This window comes from Adiantum capillus-veneris, chromosome 20 (assembly GCF_014529385.1).
Source record: "Adiantum capillus-veneris isolate H3 chromosome 20, ASM1452938v2, whole genome shotgun sequence".
In the NCBI taxonomy this organism is placed as follows: domain Eukaryota; kingdom Viridiplantae; phylum Streptophyta; class Polypodiopsida; order Polypodiales; family Pteridaceae; genus Adiantum; species Adiantum capillus-veneris.
The window spans coordinates 43,933,219-43,950,149 of NC_140950.1; the positions used below are offsets into that span (position 1 = coordinate 43,933,219).

The following is a 16,931-nucleotide window of genomic DNA, read 5'->3' on the forward strand; positions in this document are numbered from 1 at the left end:
CATTGCACTAGCTAGTATTGAAGGAACACAAAGAATTGTATTGTAAAATGTCTCTCTTGATGGAAGAAACCATAATAGAAAGCCGTTTGGAGAGGGGACTGGCTCCATGCAAATCTGGTCCTCAATTGTTGTCAATTGCTTAATTTCTCTCTGTTTTGAAGTATTGTTCATGCTATCTAACTAGGTGTTATACTTTTTGTTGCTCTCTCCACCCAAGCACTCTTGTTATTCTCATTAGGAATCTATTCTAATGAAATGCTCACTATGTTCATGCTATTTTCCGCTACACACAAGTTACTAGGCCATTAAATGTTACATTGGTATCAGAGCACAAGGTTTCTCTTTTCTTGCTCAAGAAGGGAGATCCTCAAGCTAGCTATAAATGGTTGGTATTATTGATTGCATGTGAGTAAGTAGAATAGGGATTTTTCAGCCTTGCAGTGCGCCTGTCTTTGTGCAGATAACGGGGCATCACCGTCGAGAGCTATGGTCTTAATAGTGGACTCCTACGGGGCTTGCCTACGGCTTAACCACTATTGAGCTATTAGAAGCTTGACAAGAGCCGGTGCTGTTTTGGTGTTGAACGACCCTCTCTTCTATTCCTTGCAATTAATGGTATTTGAGCCATGGGTACAGTAGCTTGAGTGCTTTTTCTAAAGGGGTAAAGAGTAGCAATAGCTAGGGCTTGAAGTGCCAAGGTACACCTAAAAAGTTTACACCTCAAAAGTTGTTAGAATGGTTTACAATAGTAAAGAGTGAAATTAATGTTGATAACTTTGATTTTGCTAATGAGCAGGCTACTAATGATGTCCCTATGCTTGTTAACTACCTTGTTTCTAGGCTTCAACAAGTCATGGGCAATCCCTCCAAAGTGAAGTTCAATGGTAGCTTCGTGCTCATGGGATTCTCCAAGCTCCCCACCATGACGAGAGAGTACCTAGGAAGCCTCCTTGTGAGACTTCCAAAAGAGGTCTCTCTCCGATTCGGGAAGAAGAAGAGGATCCATACGAAGGGCTCATAAATTTGCTCCTTGATGATGCATCTCCTTCCCAAAGGAGAATTCAAGAGCTCCCACCGAAGGAACGAGAAAGAAGTGTCTCTTGCCATCTCGGCGGAGATGGCTCCATGAAGACGGCGGACTAAACGCTCTCCATCACCTCCAAAACGCAGAAGGCCATCGCACACTTCTCCACACCATAGTTCAAAGAGGGATGATAAAAAGCAAGAGAAGGAAAAGGTGAGAAAGAGGACACCCTTTTCTCCATCTTCTTCATCCTCTTCCTCTTATGAAAGTGATGGTGAAGACCAAGAAGATCAAGGCAAGAAAAAGGCGAGAAAGAGGTCACCCTCTTCTCCATCTTCCTCAAATTCTTCATCTTCTGAAGAAAGTGATAGTGCAACTTTTGAACCATAAAAAAGAATAGGCCATCGGAAATCCTATGCTGCATGGAAGAGGTCGTCCAAGCTCAAGAGGTAGAGCATCTCTTTCCTTACCTATGATGACACTTTTGGTGCTACGGACAAAGTCTTGGCCTTTATCCAACAATTCGATGCGATGAGGGCTTCACGGAGTCCGTAGCTATGCACTTTCAAAAGTCTGCCAAGCAATGGTGGTCTAGCCTACGAGCCAACGGTGAAGCTCCACGAACCTGGAAAGCTTTAAGAGCTTCCATTATGAAGCAATTTTTGGCCACCGATGCCAAAGACAAAGTACTCACCGAATGGCGAAGCTTGAAGCTCTCTCTCTACGAATCCATTCACAAATATGTAGATAAGTTTTGGGACCTACAACTCAAAGCCACTGTCTTCAAAAAGTTGGATTTCGGAGAGCAAAAGCAACAATTTTTTGTGGGCTTAATCGAAGAAATGGCAGAGTATGTCAACTCCCAAAGGCCACACACCATATTGGCGGTTATACACCATACTATGGTGGCTTCTCGAATCAATTTTCAAACAGGGGCTAAAAGAAATTTTAAGTCCATGGAAAACAAGGGTTTCAATCATAGAAACAGGGGACGAGGGGGACGCGGCCCTTTTATGTGGGGATGGGACGGGGGACGTTGGGACGCAGACGGGGACTTGTTTTTGGGACTTGGGGACGTCCCTCACAAGGGACGGGGCAGGGGACGGGTCCCGAGACGCGGGTCCCCGGTGACCAACACGGATGGGACGCGGACAGGGCAGAGTTACCGGGGAACGCCCCCTAGCCCCCGTTCCGGTGTTCCGGGGGACAATTCCCTTCCTGAACGTTCCGAAACGTCTCGGAACGTCTAACGTTCCAGGTGGCCAATGCAAACCGGAATGGCCGTTCTGGAACGTTTCGGAACGCCCCCGGAATGTTCCGGAATGCCTCTGGAACGGCCAACGGCTACAAACAAATTTGGCAAAAATTGGAAAAATTGAAGTAAATGTTTGGGCTTCTATTGAAGTGTGCAAGGCCTCAAGGACTCATAAAATGCACCCCCCTCCCCCTTTCTCTCCACAAGCTAATCCTCAAGGGTCAAGCTCTCTCCCTCTCACACTCTCAAGATCTCTCCCTCTTAAGACTCACTCTCTCAAGGCTCAAGGCTTCAAGCCTTCAAGCTCTCTTCCTCTCCCTCCCACTCTCTCAAATCTCTCCCTCTCCCTCTCACTCTCTCGAGTCTCTCCCTCTCACTCTCTCAAGCTCTCTCTCTCTCTCTCTCTCTCTCTCTCTCATCTTCATCTAGTCATAGCAAGGTTGAATGGTCTTCAAAACGAGTTTTTTGTGAGTATTAGAGTCAAAGCACTCTAATACTCCTTGTATTTAAACACAAGGAGCCAAAAAATGCACTATTTGGGTGTTTTTTAACCTCCCGTTCCGTGCCGTTCCCTTTATGGACCCCTAGCCGTTCCCCCGTTCCGCGAGGATCCCGTCGCCGTTCCCGTTCCGCGTTCCGGGTAACTATGGGACAGGGGGCGGGGCTGCCGCCATTCAACTTTCAAAACGTTTTTAAGCGCCCACTTTTTGGGGGGGGGGGGGGGGGGTTCAAACTTCAAAAGCACCTTTGGGGGTAATTTCAAAACCACCCTTTTGGGGGGGGATTCAAAATTTCAAATTCAAAGTTCAAACCCCCATTTTGGGGGGAGTTCTTTCTACTTAAGATCACCCACTTCAAAGCCTCAAGGCTCATAGCCTCATAGTATCTACTATCATACCCAAGTCCAAGGCTCAAGGCCACTTCCTTGAAGACTTGAAGTTCCTCTCTCTCTCTCTCTCTCTCTCTCTCTCTCCCCCATCAAGATTTCTCCTACTCCTCTTTCCTTCTCTTCAACCCTTCTCTAATATCTATCATCAATGGCATCTCAAGATGGATCCCAAGCTTCTCTAAGCCCTCCTCCTTCTCCTTCCTCCGGCCCCGCTGCCACTTCTCAACCCCCTGCTCAACCGACTTTTTCTGAATGCAAAAACCACTTTTTCTTTGCAATCTTGTGCTCTAAGTGTTCACTATTGTCTCAGTATTAAATTTGCAAAGAATTAGTGTTTTTTAAAGCACGTCTCCTGTCGCGTCCACCGTCCTCTGTTTTGCCACGTCCGTGTCCCCGGGACCCGCCACGTCCTTGAGACCCGTCCCCGTCCCCATGTGACTATGGTTCCAATGAGCCCAAGGGGAAGGACAATGTTCAAAAGTCTCCTAAGGGCAACTCCAACAAAGCTAAAGAGAAGGGACTTTACAAAAGTAAAAATAAACTCTCTACTGAAGAGCTTGAGCGTTATTGCAAGGATAACCGCTGTTTCAAGTGCGGCGAGCAAGGGCATGCGTACCGCGCTTGTCCCCAAAAGAACAACCGCCATGAGCCTCCTAGAGCTACCTTGGTCGAAATCCAAGAGGAGGAAACTCACCACAAAGGATCTCCTCTATGCCATGCTTGGGGAAAGGTAAGAGAACATGATGTTTTTATTCTCTTTGACCCTTGTTCTACTCATAATTTCATATCCACAGAGTTGGCCACCAAGCTAAGCATACAAGCCTATGAGATGGGAGATGTCCTACCCGCAGACGGTGCTTTTAAGGGGCAAGAAGCTTCAGTCACTCCCTTAATCGAGAAATTAAGGCTCCATGTCCAAAGCTATGTGGACAAAGAGGACTTCTTTATCTCTCCTCTCAAGCATGAGGATGTAATCCTAGGGGCACTATGGTTTGAATGTAATCGATCCCCTCACATGTCTTTGAAAGGTGACATCTCTAAAGAGGTTTAGTCTGGTAAACCTGCTTCATATGATCACTTACGCGTCTTTGGTTGCGAAGCGTTTGTGCATGTAAGACCTGAGTTGAGGAGTAAGTTGGATGCAAAGTCCATTAAAGGCCTCTTCATGGGATATGGTGAAGAAGGTGAAATGGGCTACATAATTTGGTTACCTCAGCTCAAAAAGGTTGTACGCAGCCGGGATGTTGTTTTTAACGAGGCAAGGCTGCTTAAAAACAATTGTGGCTCTACTGGTGACCATAAGAAGGTCAAATTTCAGCATGTACAGCCATCTATTAGGCCTAATTTTGACCTTCGGGATGCACCACATATGGCTAAAAATGTTGATGAACCAGTGGTGTTTGAGGCAGATGATGCTGGACAGCAAAATGAGGCTCTTGAAGGGCATGTGCAGCCACATAACAATGCTGAAAACAGGGCTGAAAATAATGTACAACAGCCCTTTGTTGATGATATCATTGTTCCACCTAATGTAGACCCATTTCCAGATAATGTGGATAATTGGGTGAGGTGTTTTACTCGTCCAAGGCGGAATGTGAGTAGATATGATCCCTATTTGCATTATATTATGCTGACAGATGAAGGGGACCCTCTCACTTAGAAAGAGGCTAAGACATGTGAGTCAAGCAATAAGTGGGAGCTTCAATGCAAGAGAATCCTTGTATGCAAATGATACTCGGGGATCTTGTGCCATTGCCTTAAGGGAGAAAGGCTCTTCATGGGTATACAAGATTAAGATTGTGGATGAGAAACCCAAGTACAAGGCAAGATTGGTTGCAAAAGGATATGCATAGAAAGACGGAATTGATTTTTAAGAAATCTTTTCTCCTATTGTAAAGCTTACAAATTTACGTGTCCTTTTTGCTCTTGTTGCGGTGCTTGATTTGGAATTGAATCAAATGGATGTAAAGATAGCGTTTTTGCATGGTGACATTGAAGAGGACATATATATGAAACAACTTGAAGGTTTTGTAGTTCCTACACGCGAGGAACTTGTATGCAAACTGAAAAGCGCTCTGTATGGTTTGAGACAATCATTACGACAATGGTATAAGAAGTTTGACACTTTTATGTTGTCTCAAGGCTTTAAACGCAGCCATGCGGATCATTGTTTGTATATGCAAAGGGACGAAGATGCATTCCTATCACCTTTGACCTTTTATCAGCAGGTGCTCAATCCGGTACAGATCTGCTATTGACTCAACTTAAAACTGTCATAACTTCTTACCCGTAGCTCCTATTGACGAGCCGTAAAGACTGGCCGGTAGAGCACATTGAACACTGTAATCCTATGGCACAATACCCCATCCGTGTCCACTTCAAGCATACCACTTTTTAGCATTATTAAAGCATATTTTTTCCCTTTCAGCCGCATTTGACATACATTCAGCATTGAACTCGGCCTGCAATCAGCCCTTGATCACTGTTCATTAAACACACAAGCTTCAAACAAACTTAATGTGCATTTTCTTGGCATCTTTCTTTGCTTGGGAGCGGAGCTGCACGACAACGTTTAGCTTAAGCTGTTCAGGTTTCAAAATCATTGACTCTTGTTGATCAAATGCTGTGTCGCCTTCTCTAGGTGCAAGGTAGGATCTTCTTGATAAGGCATTTGGCTTAGCTTGTTGACGGCCAGGTCTATAAGAGATAAGAAAATCAAACTTGATAGGATACCAATCCACCTGGCTTGGTGACGATTCAAGACGCGGGATGTCATGAAGTATTCCAAATTCTTGTGATCTGTATAGACAATGATCTTATGGGGAGCTCCTTCGAGTAGGTGACGCCAAGTGTCAAACGAGTCGATGATTGCTAAGAGCTCTTTGTCATGGATTTCATAATTGATTTCTGCAGCTGAGAACTTGCAGGAAATGGAAAGCCACTAGATGTACTCGACCATCCTCTCCTACTTGGGATAGAATAGCGCCATTAAGGGCAAAATCTGAAGCGTCTGTTTCTAGGATGAAAGGCTTTGTAGGATCTGCATGAATTAGAACGGGTGCGGTCGTGAAAGCTTGCTTGAGAGTCTGAAATGCTTTCGCGGCCTCTGAGTTCCAGACAAACTTATTATGGCCTGTCAACCTTGTGAGTGCCGTAACCACCTTGGAGTATCCCTGTATAAAGGTACGATAAAAATTTGCAAATCCGAGGAAACATTGAACATCTCTTACCGAGGTGGGTGTCTCTCAATCAAGGATGGTTTGAACCTTCTTTGGATCCATGGAGATTCCCTTTTCAGAAATTACATAACCAACAAATTCCACCTTAGATTGATGAAAAGAGCACTTCTCCAACTTTGCATATAACCCTTATGCATGAAGCTTTTCAAGCACTAATCGTACATGGTGCTCATGCTCTTCTTGATCCTTGGAAAATATCAAGATATCATCCAAATATATTACCACAAAATAATCCAAATACTCCCGAAAGATATCATTCATTAAATGTTGAAAAATAGCTGGGGCATTTGTGAGACCAAATGGCATGACAGTATATTCAAAGTGGCCATACCTTGTCCGAAAGGCTGTCTTCCATTCATCACCTTCTTTGATTCTGACTAGGTTGTAAGCACCACGAAGATCTATTTTTGTAAATATTCTTGCCTTGCCAAGGCGCTCAAGAAGCTCTGGGATCAAGGGAAGGGATAGCAATTCTTGACTGTGATCTTGTTTAGGCCATTTGGTTGGGTAGACTTGCAAAAGAACTTGGCATGCGTGCTCATACACCCGTGTTGGGTTGTGATAGCCAGAGTGTTGTCTATTTAGCCAAAAATGCCATGTTTCATGCGCTCACCAAACATATAGATGTGCGGTACCACTTTATACGTCAGGTATTAGAGGATGGTCTAGTCACCTTGACTAAGATCCATACATAGGATAACCTTGCAGATGTTCTCACCAAGAGTTTTGCTAAGGCTCTACATGAGGCATTGCATACAGCTGGTGGGAGTTGGTTAACTTAAAGGCGTCATTCATGCCTTTAAGTGGGAGGTTGTTGGGTTAAAGGTCTAAGTAACCCCGCTATGTACATCTTTATACTTTGTCGAGGTTCAGATTGAACCTGGACACATTTTTTTAAAGTCACTTATAATAAAAGTGGGAGAACCCAAAACTCACTTTTTGAGTTTTCGTCAAAAACGTGAGCTCTCTCTCTCTCTCTCTCTCTCTCTGCTTCGATCCCTAGTGCTTCCTCTATGGAGGTCCGCCTCCTGCTTCTTGCACTACATCACGACGCGCACCTACCGGTACCCTCTACTTCGCACTTTCACAACCCTCTAGCCTTCCGGCCTCTGAGATCACCTTGATCATAGACATAGCGCAAGGAGTGATGATTTGTCCATGCAACAAACGTAGAGCCATACAAGTAATGTTGCCATTTTCTCAAGGCGTGGATTGGAGCGTAAAGCTCCTTCTCATACGTTGGATAACGCATCTGAGCGTTAGAAAGTTTCTTACTTTCAAACACAACAGGACGTCCATCCTGGTATAACGCCGCACCAATGTCATAATCACTAGCATCCGTTTCAACCACAAACGGTTTGTTAGGATCCACAATGTGCAATATTGGTGTAGTAGTCACCAAGTGCTGTAGTGTCCGAAAGCTCTTGTCGAGACACTCATTCCAGACCACCGGGGGGTTACCTTTACGGTGAGGACCTAAAGTCTTCGGTCCTATCACCCCTCCTTTTAAAAGTTGCGTAAGCGTAGCAACAACTTTGGAGTAGTCCTTAATAAATTTGTGAATCAAAACCGAGGGATGACTGTGCGATTTCGTGGTCTTCTTCTTAGGGCAGTCTTTGATTTGGTGACCTGTCTGGCCACAGTCGAAGCAAGCCCCCTTCTTCACTGCATCAACAACTGAAGCATTTTTGGCTTTCTTTTTCTTTCGAGAAGGTCTCGACGGTGATTTGGACCTTTGTTGGAATCAGGGTTGCTTCCTTGAAGCGCCCTGGCTGGGTTGATGGTCTAAAGTTCTTTTCTTCTCATAATTCGCTCCATTTATTAAATGGAACATCTTGGCCTTTGCCAGTGCATCTTCGACGCGAGTCGGGGCTTTGTCTTTGATCAAGGCCCAACGGTGATCCTCATGGAAACCCATCAAGTACATATGCACAACGTGCGAGGAATCCACCCTACAAAAGGTGAGCGCTTCTTTGAAAGCCGTTGTGTACTCCTTGAAAGACTGTGCAGTTTGACGTAAGATTTCAAAGGATTCATTTTGGCGAAATCCCTCTTGAAATTCACACAGAAGTCAGTCCACGTCGTAGGCTTTTGTGTCATGTTGCTCCACTAGGTCAGCGTCTCATTGCGCAGATTAAGAGGAATCGTTTGAATCCTTTGTCCATCATGCTTCCCGTGGAGGTCAAAGTATGTGGTCCATTGGTGAAGCCTGTTATCTACGACCAATTCATTACATTCCTTCTCTTCTCCTGAGAAGTTTGTGGTTTTGTACGGAATCGTGGCAGTTGGACCGCCCTATGAACGCCCAAAAGCAGCACCTTGCGTCCGCAATTGTGGGAGATGGGTTTCACCCTCGGAAAAACGCGCAATCCTTACTGAGCTGTATTTTCCAGAGCGGTAAACCCCTGTACGACCCCTTCGAGAGAGGTCAAGCAAATGTTTGTCTGAACGTTCGGGTTTTCTAGTGTACACATACGTTGGTCAAATCTCTGGAAAGTGCTTGTGATCCATGTATATAGAGCATGCGTGATTGGAATTTGAATGTTACCTGCCGTGTCATCATGCTGTGGATCCGAGCTGGAGAATCCATGGCGAAATGCGTGACGCGAAAACGAGCTTTTTTGCACTTTTCGATCGTGAAAAGTTGAACTTTGAGGAGCTTCACGCGTCGAGGTGAGTGTCCGGGCGTGAGCAGGCGAGAGGGAGGAGCGGTAGAGAGAAGCAGAGGGCTCAAATGAGTTCTGCTGCACCCGACATTGGTATCAAAGCTGTGCCTAAAGAACTCTCTGTCACAAGGTAGGCACCACGTGCCAATAGAAAAGAACAGACTGAACAGACTTTTAGCATTTCAATAACAACTGTTCAATAACAACTGAACTGAGAGAGAGAGAGAGAGAGAGAGAGAGAGAGAGAGAGAGAGAGAGAGAGAGAGAGAGAGAGAGAGAGAGAGAGAGAGAGAGAGAGAGAGAGACGACACGCGACACGGAGTGGCGAAATTCCACCCCAGAGAGTATTGGCCCCAAACCTTGGCGCCCCTTTCGGTATTTCTTTATATTAATGCCGATTCGCAAAGTACAACAGCCGGGGAGCGCCTCCTCTGCAATCTGTGCGCTGAAGAGTGCCAGAGAGGGCCCCCAAGGCTCATATTTAAAGGCCCAAAGCCTAAAAGCATCAAATATGAAAAGCTGACCCCAAAAAATCACTTTCCTAAAATTTTGGGATTTCCCTAAAAATCCGCTGCGATTTCCGGGACGTCCGTACAGGTGCCACATCATCATATTTTGATGTGCAAAGTCTTTTGAGTGTGTTCTGCTTTATTTTTAATGCCTTTATGCCACTTGGGACCCCATCGGACGGGATCCCCATAAGTTGGTAGGACTTCTTCTTCTGTTGCTTGTTCTTCTTAGGGTTTCTAGAATTAGGGTTTGCAGGTTTTAGGGTTAGGGTTTCAACAATTAGGGTTTTTGGCAGAAATTAGGGTTAGGGTTTCTACTCTCATCTGTAAGTTGGCTCCATTCTTTAGGCTTTGACACGTCAGCAGTTTGTTACATCTCCCCTTCTTGAAAGAGTAATCGTCCGCGATTACACCATATCTGCAAAACAACTCAAGTTAGCTCAAAAAATTTTCGAGGGTCATTCCGAGGGACATTCCGAGGGACAATCAGTTTGCTCTTTTAATAAGGAGTTAGCTTCTCCTTTCTGCTCTTTTGATCAAGGAGTTAGCTGCTCCTATCGGCTGTTTTGATCAAGGAGTTAGCTTCTCCTTTCGTCCAGATCGGAACTCTTGATAATCCGGTGTAGTAAAATTAGCCATCACACCCAGACCGTACTGATCTTCCACGGGTGTCTTGATGCACTAAAATTACATACCCAGGCAATCTCATCCAATTAGGAATATTCAGTAGTTGGTACATCACAATGCAACACAAATGCTCACATATGCATGTTACAAGACATAGAAACATAAAGCCGCCAATGAACACTCCCCCTGCAAATAACCATCCAGGTCTTGGCCATGAGCTGTTCAACGACTCCCTCATCACTCCTCCCGCAAATAACCTAAAAAGGTCCGGGCCATGAGATATAGACGCCTTTTACAACCAAACGCCCCCCCAGACCGCAGCCTGCATCGTTTGGAGCTGCTGAGAGTAACCATTGCTCAGACTTCTTAATACTCCTCCCGCATAACCATCCAGGTCCGGGCCAAGAGTGACAACAACAATACTCCCCCCGTAAATAACCACAAGGGTCCGGGCCATGAGTAAAAACAACACTTTTTAATCATTCAATACTCCCCCCGCAAATAACCACAAGGGTCCGGGCCATGAGTATGAACAAGCATTCTCAAACATCATTTCTCACTTCTCCACCCGGGAGTAAAATCACCAATCATTAAAACCAGTATCAAACCAGAGTCAAACAATTCAAATCGGCACCAAAACAGGTTCAAAACAGATAGTATCCATTTCAAACAAATTCCAAACAGGATCACCGAACAAGTTCTCAAACAGATTTGAAACTTAAAAAAAGCAATCTCGACATCAGTCGAGCTCGAAAAGTCGACCGACTTTCCATCTTGGAACCTGCACCAAAAATTAGGGTTAGGTTCATTCCGTAAGTTCGTAGCCGAGCACATCATGGTTCATCAGCTCTTGGACAGACAATGTTTTTGTTGGCGGCGATGGTAGTCTCAAGATAGCAATCGCACTGGATCTCCAAGGTCATCTGCTCGTGAAGAGACATCTATTGAAAGATGTCGAGAAATTTCAAGTTATAATTTGCTAGGGTTTCCATGGCAAGCATTTCAGGATACCCCACTCTGCCAGAAGTTGCACTCCGAAGAAAGATGTCAGAAACCATCTAACTTCGGGCAAAAATTTTCTTGAAAGCTTGCCAAGTACTTGGAGTATGCTGCTTGGTAGCTGTAGACATCAACATCTGCATGGCACTGCTTCTGAGAAAAACAGTGACTTGAAACAAATCTGGATCCTTCTCTTGCAAGGGATCTTAATTGGCTTATGCCCTGTAAGACATGAGCGCGCGATGAAGTAAGGGTGGAAGTGGCTAATACCTCAAATATAATTCAATTCCAATAGCTCTGTCTGCTCTTTTGTAGGACCGGTATGCTTTCAGAAAAGCACACGCTTGATGCTCTGATACCACTGTCACAAGGCGGGCACCACGTGCCAATAGAAAAGAACAGACTGAACAGACTTTTAGCATTTCAATAACAACTGTTCAATAACAACTGAACTGAGAGAGAGAGAGAGAGAGAGAGAGAGAGAGAGAGAGAGAGAGAGAGAGAGAGAGAGAGAGAGAGAGAGAGAGAGAGAGAGAGAGAGAGAGAGAGAGAGAGAGAGAGAGAGACGACACGCGACACGGAGTGGCGAAATTCCACCCCAGAGAGTATTGGCCCCAAACCTTGGCGCCCCTTTCGGTATTTCTTTATATTAATGCTGATTCGCAAAGTACAACAGCCGGGGAGCACCTCCTCTGCAATCTGTGCGCTGAAGAGTGCCAGAGAGGGCCCCCAAGGCTCATATTTAAAGGCCCAAAGCCTAAAAGCATCAAATATGAAAAGCTGACCCCAAAAAATCACTTTCCTAAAATTTTGGAATTTCCCTAAAAATCCGCTGCGATTTCCGGGACGTCCGTACAGGTGCCACATCATCATATTTTGATGTGCAAAGTCTTTTGAGTGTGTTCTGCTTTATTTTTAATGCCTTTATGCCACTTGGGACCCCATCGGACGGGATCCCCATAAGTTGGTAGGACTTCTTCTTCTGTTGCTTGTTCTTCTTAGGGTTTCTAGAATTAGGGTTTGTAGGTTTTAGGGTTAGGGTTTCAACAATTAGGGTTTTTGGCAGAAATTAGGGTTAGGGTTTCTACTCTCATCTGTAAGTTGGCTCCATTCTTTAGGCTTTGACACGTCAGCAGTTTGTTACACTCTCTCAATTTTTTTTCTTGAAAGAAGCTTCACGTCCCTATCGCGGACCTATTAGCCTCTAACCTTCCACTTAATCAGTACCCATTAGCATCAACACCTCAGCATTTAGCATCATTGTCTCAGCATTGTGCAAGAATAAAGAAAGTACTTGCTCTTGCAACAGAGCAAGGGGGCCCTTGGAGGGTTTGGGACCCGACATCCTGTGTCATCTCTCTTCTCTCCTTGTGTCTCTCTTTCTTTTAAATGAGTAAAGTGTCCCTTGTGTTTGTGTGGAGTACTAGATCCGAGCAAAACCCTTAAACTCTTCCGTTCCACTTGACATGCATCAAGCTTTATCAAGGACTTTTGAGCATCTTGACATTCTTTATCAAACCACCTTTTGCGTGATCTATCTTTGTTGATAGCATGGGCATGCTTTATGGCAAAGCATTCTTCGACACAAGAAAAAATAACTTTCTTGAAGGCTTCCCATTTAGTTTCCAATGGTGTATCATGTTGAATTTTTGTTATCCATAATTTTTGCTCAACCATTTTAATGTACATTGGTGCCCGTTTGAAATCCATATGTAGTGATAACTTCTCCTCCCTTTGGCTGAGATTATCATGCTGAGAGAGAGAGAGAGAGAGAGAGAGAGAGAGAGAGAGAGAGAGAGAGAGAGAGAGAGAGAGAGAGAGAGATTTTGGTTGTTTGGCAGGTGCTGCAGGTCAAAACTTCACACCCCATGTTATCACAGTAGCTGCAGGCGAGGTATTGTGTTGAAAATCTTCAATTTTGGAAATTTTGCATATTTTTTGTGCTACTGTGTGTATCTTTTTTGGCATTGTATGGTCCGAAAGGCATCATTTTGTAAATTTCTTGTTGAAAAGTTATGCCCAAGTAATCAAAATAGTCTAAAAGGTTGCATTTATACGTGCAAGAAGTAATAAAAAAAGTTTTTTCTTAAAAGGATGATTTAACACTTTGATGTTTTTATTGTTTAAAGTCACGTTCGCTCCATCATTTAGCAATGAGTAAAGATTAGAGATCTCAAATTACTATCGTTGAGGAGTCATTGGTGGTACTCGACTTTGTGCAATTGGAAGACTAGCTCAATGGCTTTGAAGCTTATTTGTGGCTAGCATCTCGTTTATCGTTATTTTTTTATCAGCACTTACTTCAATTCTAATGGGTTATGGCACTTTTTAACAAGCTGAAAGTGATCTCTAAGTTAAATTTGATCTATGTTCTAAACTTTCTTTATGTAGCCTGACATTTTAAATCACGTATCAAATGTTTTAAAGTACGTTGGTTTGAAACGTTTCAAACTACCTTGTACCCAAAGTCCATGGTGATTGGCAAAGGAGAGATTGGAACACGTGCATACATTCATATTGACATACTTGTTCACACACGCACACGCACACGCACACGCACACAAAACATGTATGTATATATATGTACCACATAATATATGTATAAATAACTGAATGTATAAAATAAAAGAAAATAAAATAAATAAACAAATCTCTATATTTCTAGCTATATTTGTGTGTATCCACACACACACACACGCGCGCCCGCGCACACACACAGTTTGTATGTAAATGGATATGTATACATGTAAATGGGGGAGGCGGAGCTTTCACAAAAAAACTTTGGGCTATGGTTTTCGCGAAAGTTTGAGAAATCACCACAAGTACCACTGTCCACAAAAGCTAGAATTGCCTTAACAAAAACAAACATGGCATAAATATTTGACTTTGCCCTGCTTGGTAGTGCAAGGCATAACGATATGGAATGCCATTTCAATGCCTTAGGAAGAAGGGAATGCATTCCATAAACTTAGTCGTACAACTCTCTTTCTACCAACTTTCTGGTAGAATGCAATTTTTTTATTTGGTGTAGTAAAGACATCCTTGTCAAGCTACTTTATTATCTGGATTGATGGTAATTCACAAGGAACATGGCGAATCTAGTTAATCAATGTGGAGACTTTTGATGTTCCAATAGGACATTCAACTTTTGGTATTGTTTTTCAATAGTTAAGTTATGGTTTAACATCTTGTTAATAGATGAGTTTGTTGATACTTTATCTTCTGTTAATAGAAGTGTTTGCTTGCAGGATGTGTCTACAAAAATCATAACTTTCACAAGTCAAGGACCATGGGCTGTTTGTATACTTTCCGCTAATGGAGCCATTTCTAATGCAACGCTTCGTCATGCTGGTGTCTCTGGTGGTGCTGTGACATATGAGGTCTTGACTTGTTTTTCCCCAAAACATTAAATTCACGCTTCGGTTTTTTAAATAAGTTTAACTAGTTGAAGAGGCTGGCTATTCTAAGTACCACTAGCCATAAGTGCTTTGTGCTGAGTAAAAGAACAAATCTGTAAACATTTGTCTAGAGCTAGTTACTTTGGCATTTGCTATGAACATGGTAGAGCTTCATTGTCATGGGTCTTAAAAGATGTTTGAAGGAGAATGTGGCCACCTTCTATAGAGTTAGTGTGTATTTGAACTTTTTTAAATAAACTTAATTAATTAGCTTCTTTAGACTTTCATTCATGTTCACCATTCAAGAAGAGTCTTGGCGTTAGATGCAATGGAATTGAGAGAATAGGTAGAATCGAAAATTCTTTAGTGTTAGATGCAACGGAATTGAGAGAATAGGTAGAATAAAAAATTCTTACTTTCACAACCCTTCATTCTTTCCTTGTGTTAATGAATGTAACTTTGCATTATTGATGGTTCCTTTTAGTTTCTTGAGAGAGAATCAGAGAGATGAGATAGAAAATGTATTAATATACACACACACACACACACACACACACATATGTCACGTGACACATCCCAACCCTATGTGTCCGTGGACAAGCTACACCACAGCAAGGTTCAGTCAGTCCAGTCAGTTTAGATTAGCAGTGATCTGGCACTTTTGTGAGTCTATTCGTAGACCGTGCATGCCGAGTCACTTAGCATAGATGCATATCCTCCGGTTGCACACAGCATGATCATCGGAATTCCCATCAGAATCCATTAGCATCAGTTAGGGGAATTTTCCAGTGCATTTAGCCTATTTTCCTATTTATTGGGATTTTCACTTATTGTTTTTAAGTGACTTTCCTACAAAAGTAGGTAGGGCAATTTTGCTAAGTTAATATATAAGCAAACCCAAGTTAGCACTTTCTGGCAGAAGAGGCAGCAGGAGCTTCCTGCTCAACAGGCAACTTCTTAGCAGTACCCCCTCAGACCATCCCTGCCGCTTTTGCATCTTCTCCCCATCCTGGCGTTTTTGCATCAACTCAGCAGCCCTGGCGTTTTCCTCTCTTGCAGTCATCGCCATCAACCACAGTGCCCTAGCGTTAGCAGATGCTTGCAGATCAGCCCTATCCTCTGTGTTTCCCGCGACAGAATCCCTTCAGCCCTTAGCGTTTTTGCAGCCAATTACTAACGCCAGGATCTCAGCCACAAAGCCCAGCGTTTTTGGTTTTCTGACCTCAAATTGCCTGGCGTTTTTTGCAAGAACAGGACAGCATCAGCGTTTTTAATTCTCAGCCCAAAACAGCAGCAGATCATCGCAGTTTTCAGCCTATGACTCAGTAGCAGAACCATCTCAAGTTGGTTGCAAATGTTCCCCCATTTTCGGCCATAAAAATGCAGCCAAAACAGTCATTTTCAGCCACCGAAACAGTCCCCGAATTCAGCGATTAGAAGCCTACAGATTTCAGCCATCGAGTCGTCGTCGTCACCACCGTCGTCGTCATCGGCATAGTCCCCTTGCATCAGTCCATTGCATATGCATTGTACACCTTTGTGCAATCAAAGAATAGACCACTCTCGCCGACGAGAGTGGGGCCTTCGGAGGAGGGTTTTACAACCTCTCGGGTGTCGTATCTCTTCTCTCTCCTCTCAGTCTCATTCACTTGCACGCACAATCCTCTCACTTGTTCGTGATCATAGCACTCTCCATAAGACGGAAAGCCCTAAGAACTAAAAGGAACCTTGAGCAATAAAGATCACTAATCTTGAGAAAATACAACATTCATTCCGCTGCACCTTACATTGGTATCCGAGCTTTGGAAGTGTTCTGCATTACTCAAGGAAAGAACCACAAGATTTTTTTTTTTGCTTGTTGCGATTGCACGAACTTGGACGTGGCGATTCCTAATCGTGTTTTGTTGAAGAGTGACAGGAATCCCAAGAAAGAAGGGCTTGTCCAGCCTCCCCTTGTGTCTCTTTTCACTCATTGAGAGCGGACCGTGCACTTAGCGGCCGGCCAATCGACGTGAGGTGGGAAAAAGCAACCTTGGTGTGAGCGCAAGGCTGCCAAGGGGTGCGCTGCAAAAAAGAGTAGAACTCGGGTGAGGAGAAGATCCTTCTCAACGCGATTTGCAAGCGAGAGAAAACCTCAAGAACCTCAAGAACCCCAAGAACCCCAAGAACCCAAGACCCTCAAGACTCAAGAACCCAAAATTCTCACGAATCAAGGACCTCAAGAACCTCAAGACCCTCAAGAACCAAGTTCCTCGTGAACTTAAGAACCAAAGATCCTAGTGCATGGTCGTCACCCGAAGCGGCATGGATACTTTGCATTCAGGT

General features: G+C 43.9%; 1 protein-coding gene and 1 pseudogene across 1 annotated transcript in view; both read left to right on the top strand.

Moving 5' to 3' along the window:
- The window catches only part of LOC147432440 (AT-hook motif nuclear-localized protein 8-like), a 54,309-nt gene that overhangs the window by 25,360 nt on the left and 12,018 nt on the right, over positions 1 to 16,931 (top strand). Inside the window, exons 2-3 of the mRNA XM_086492397.1 lie at positions 13,050 to 13,102; positions 14,457 to 14,588. Of these exons, the coding sequence (XP_086348523.1) occupies positions 13,050 to 13,102; positions 14,457 to 14,588 (185 nt within the window). The remainder of the gene's footprint in view (positions 1 to 13,049; positions 13,103 to 14,456; positions 14,589 to 16,931) is intronic.
- Positions 4,341 to 4,900, top strand: LOC147432441 (uncharacterized; annotated as a pseudogene).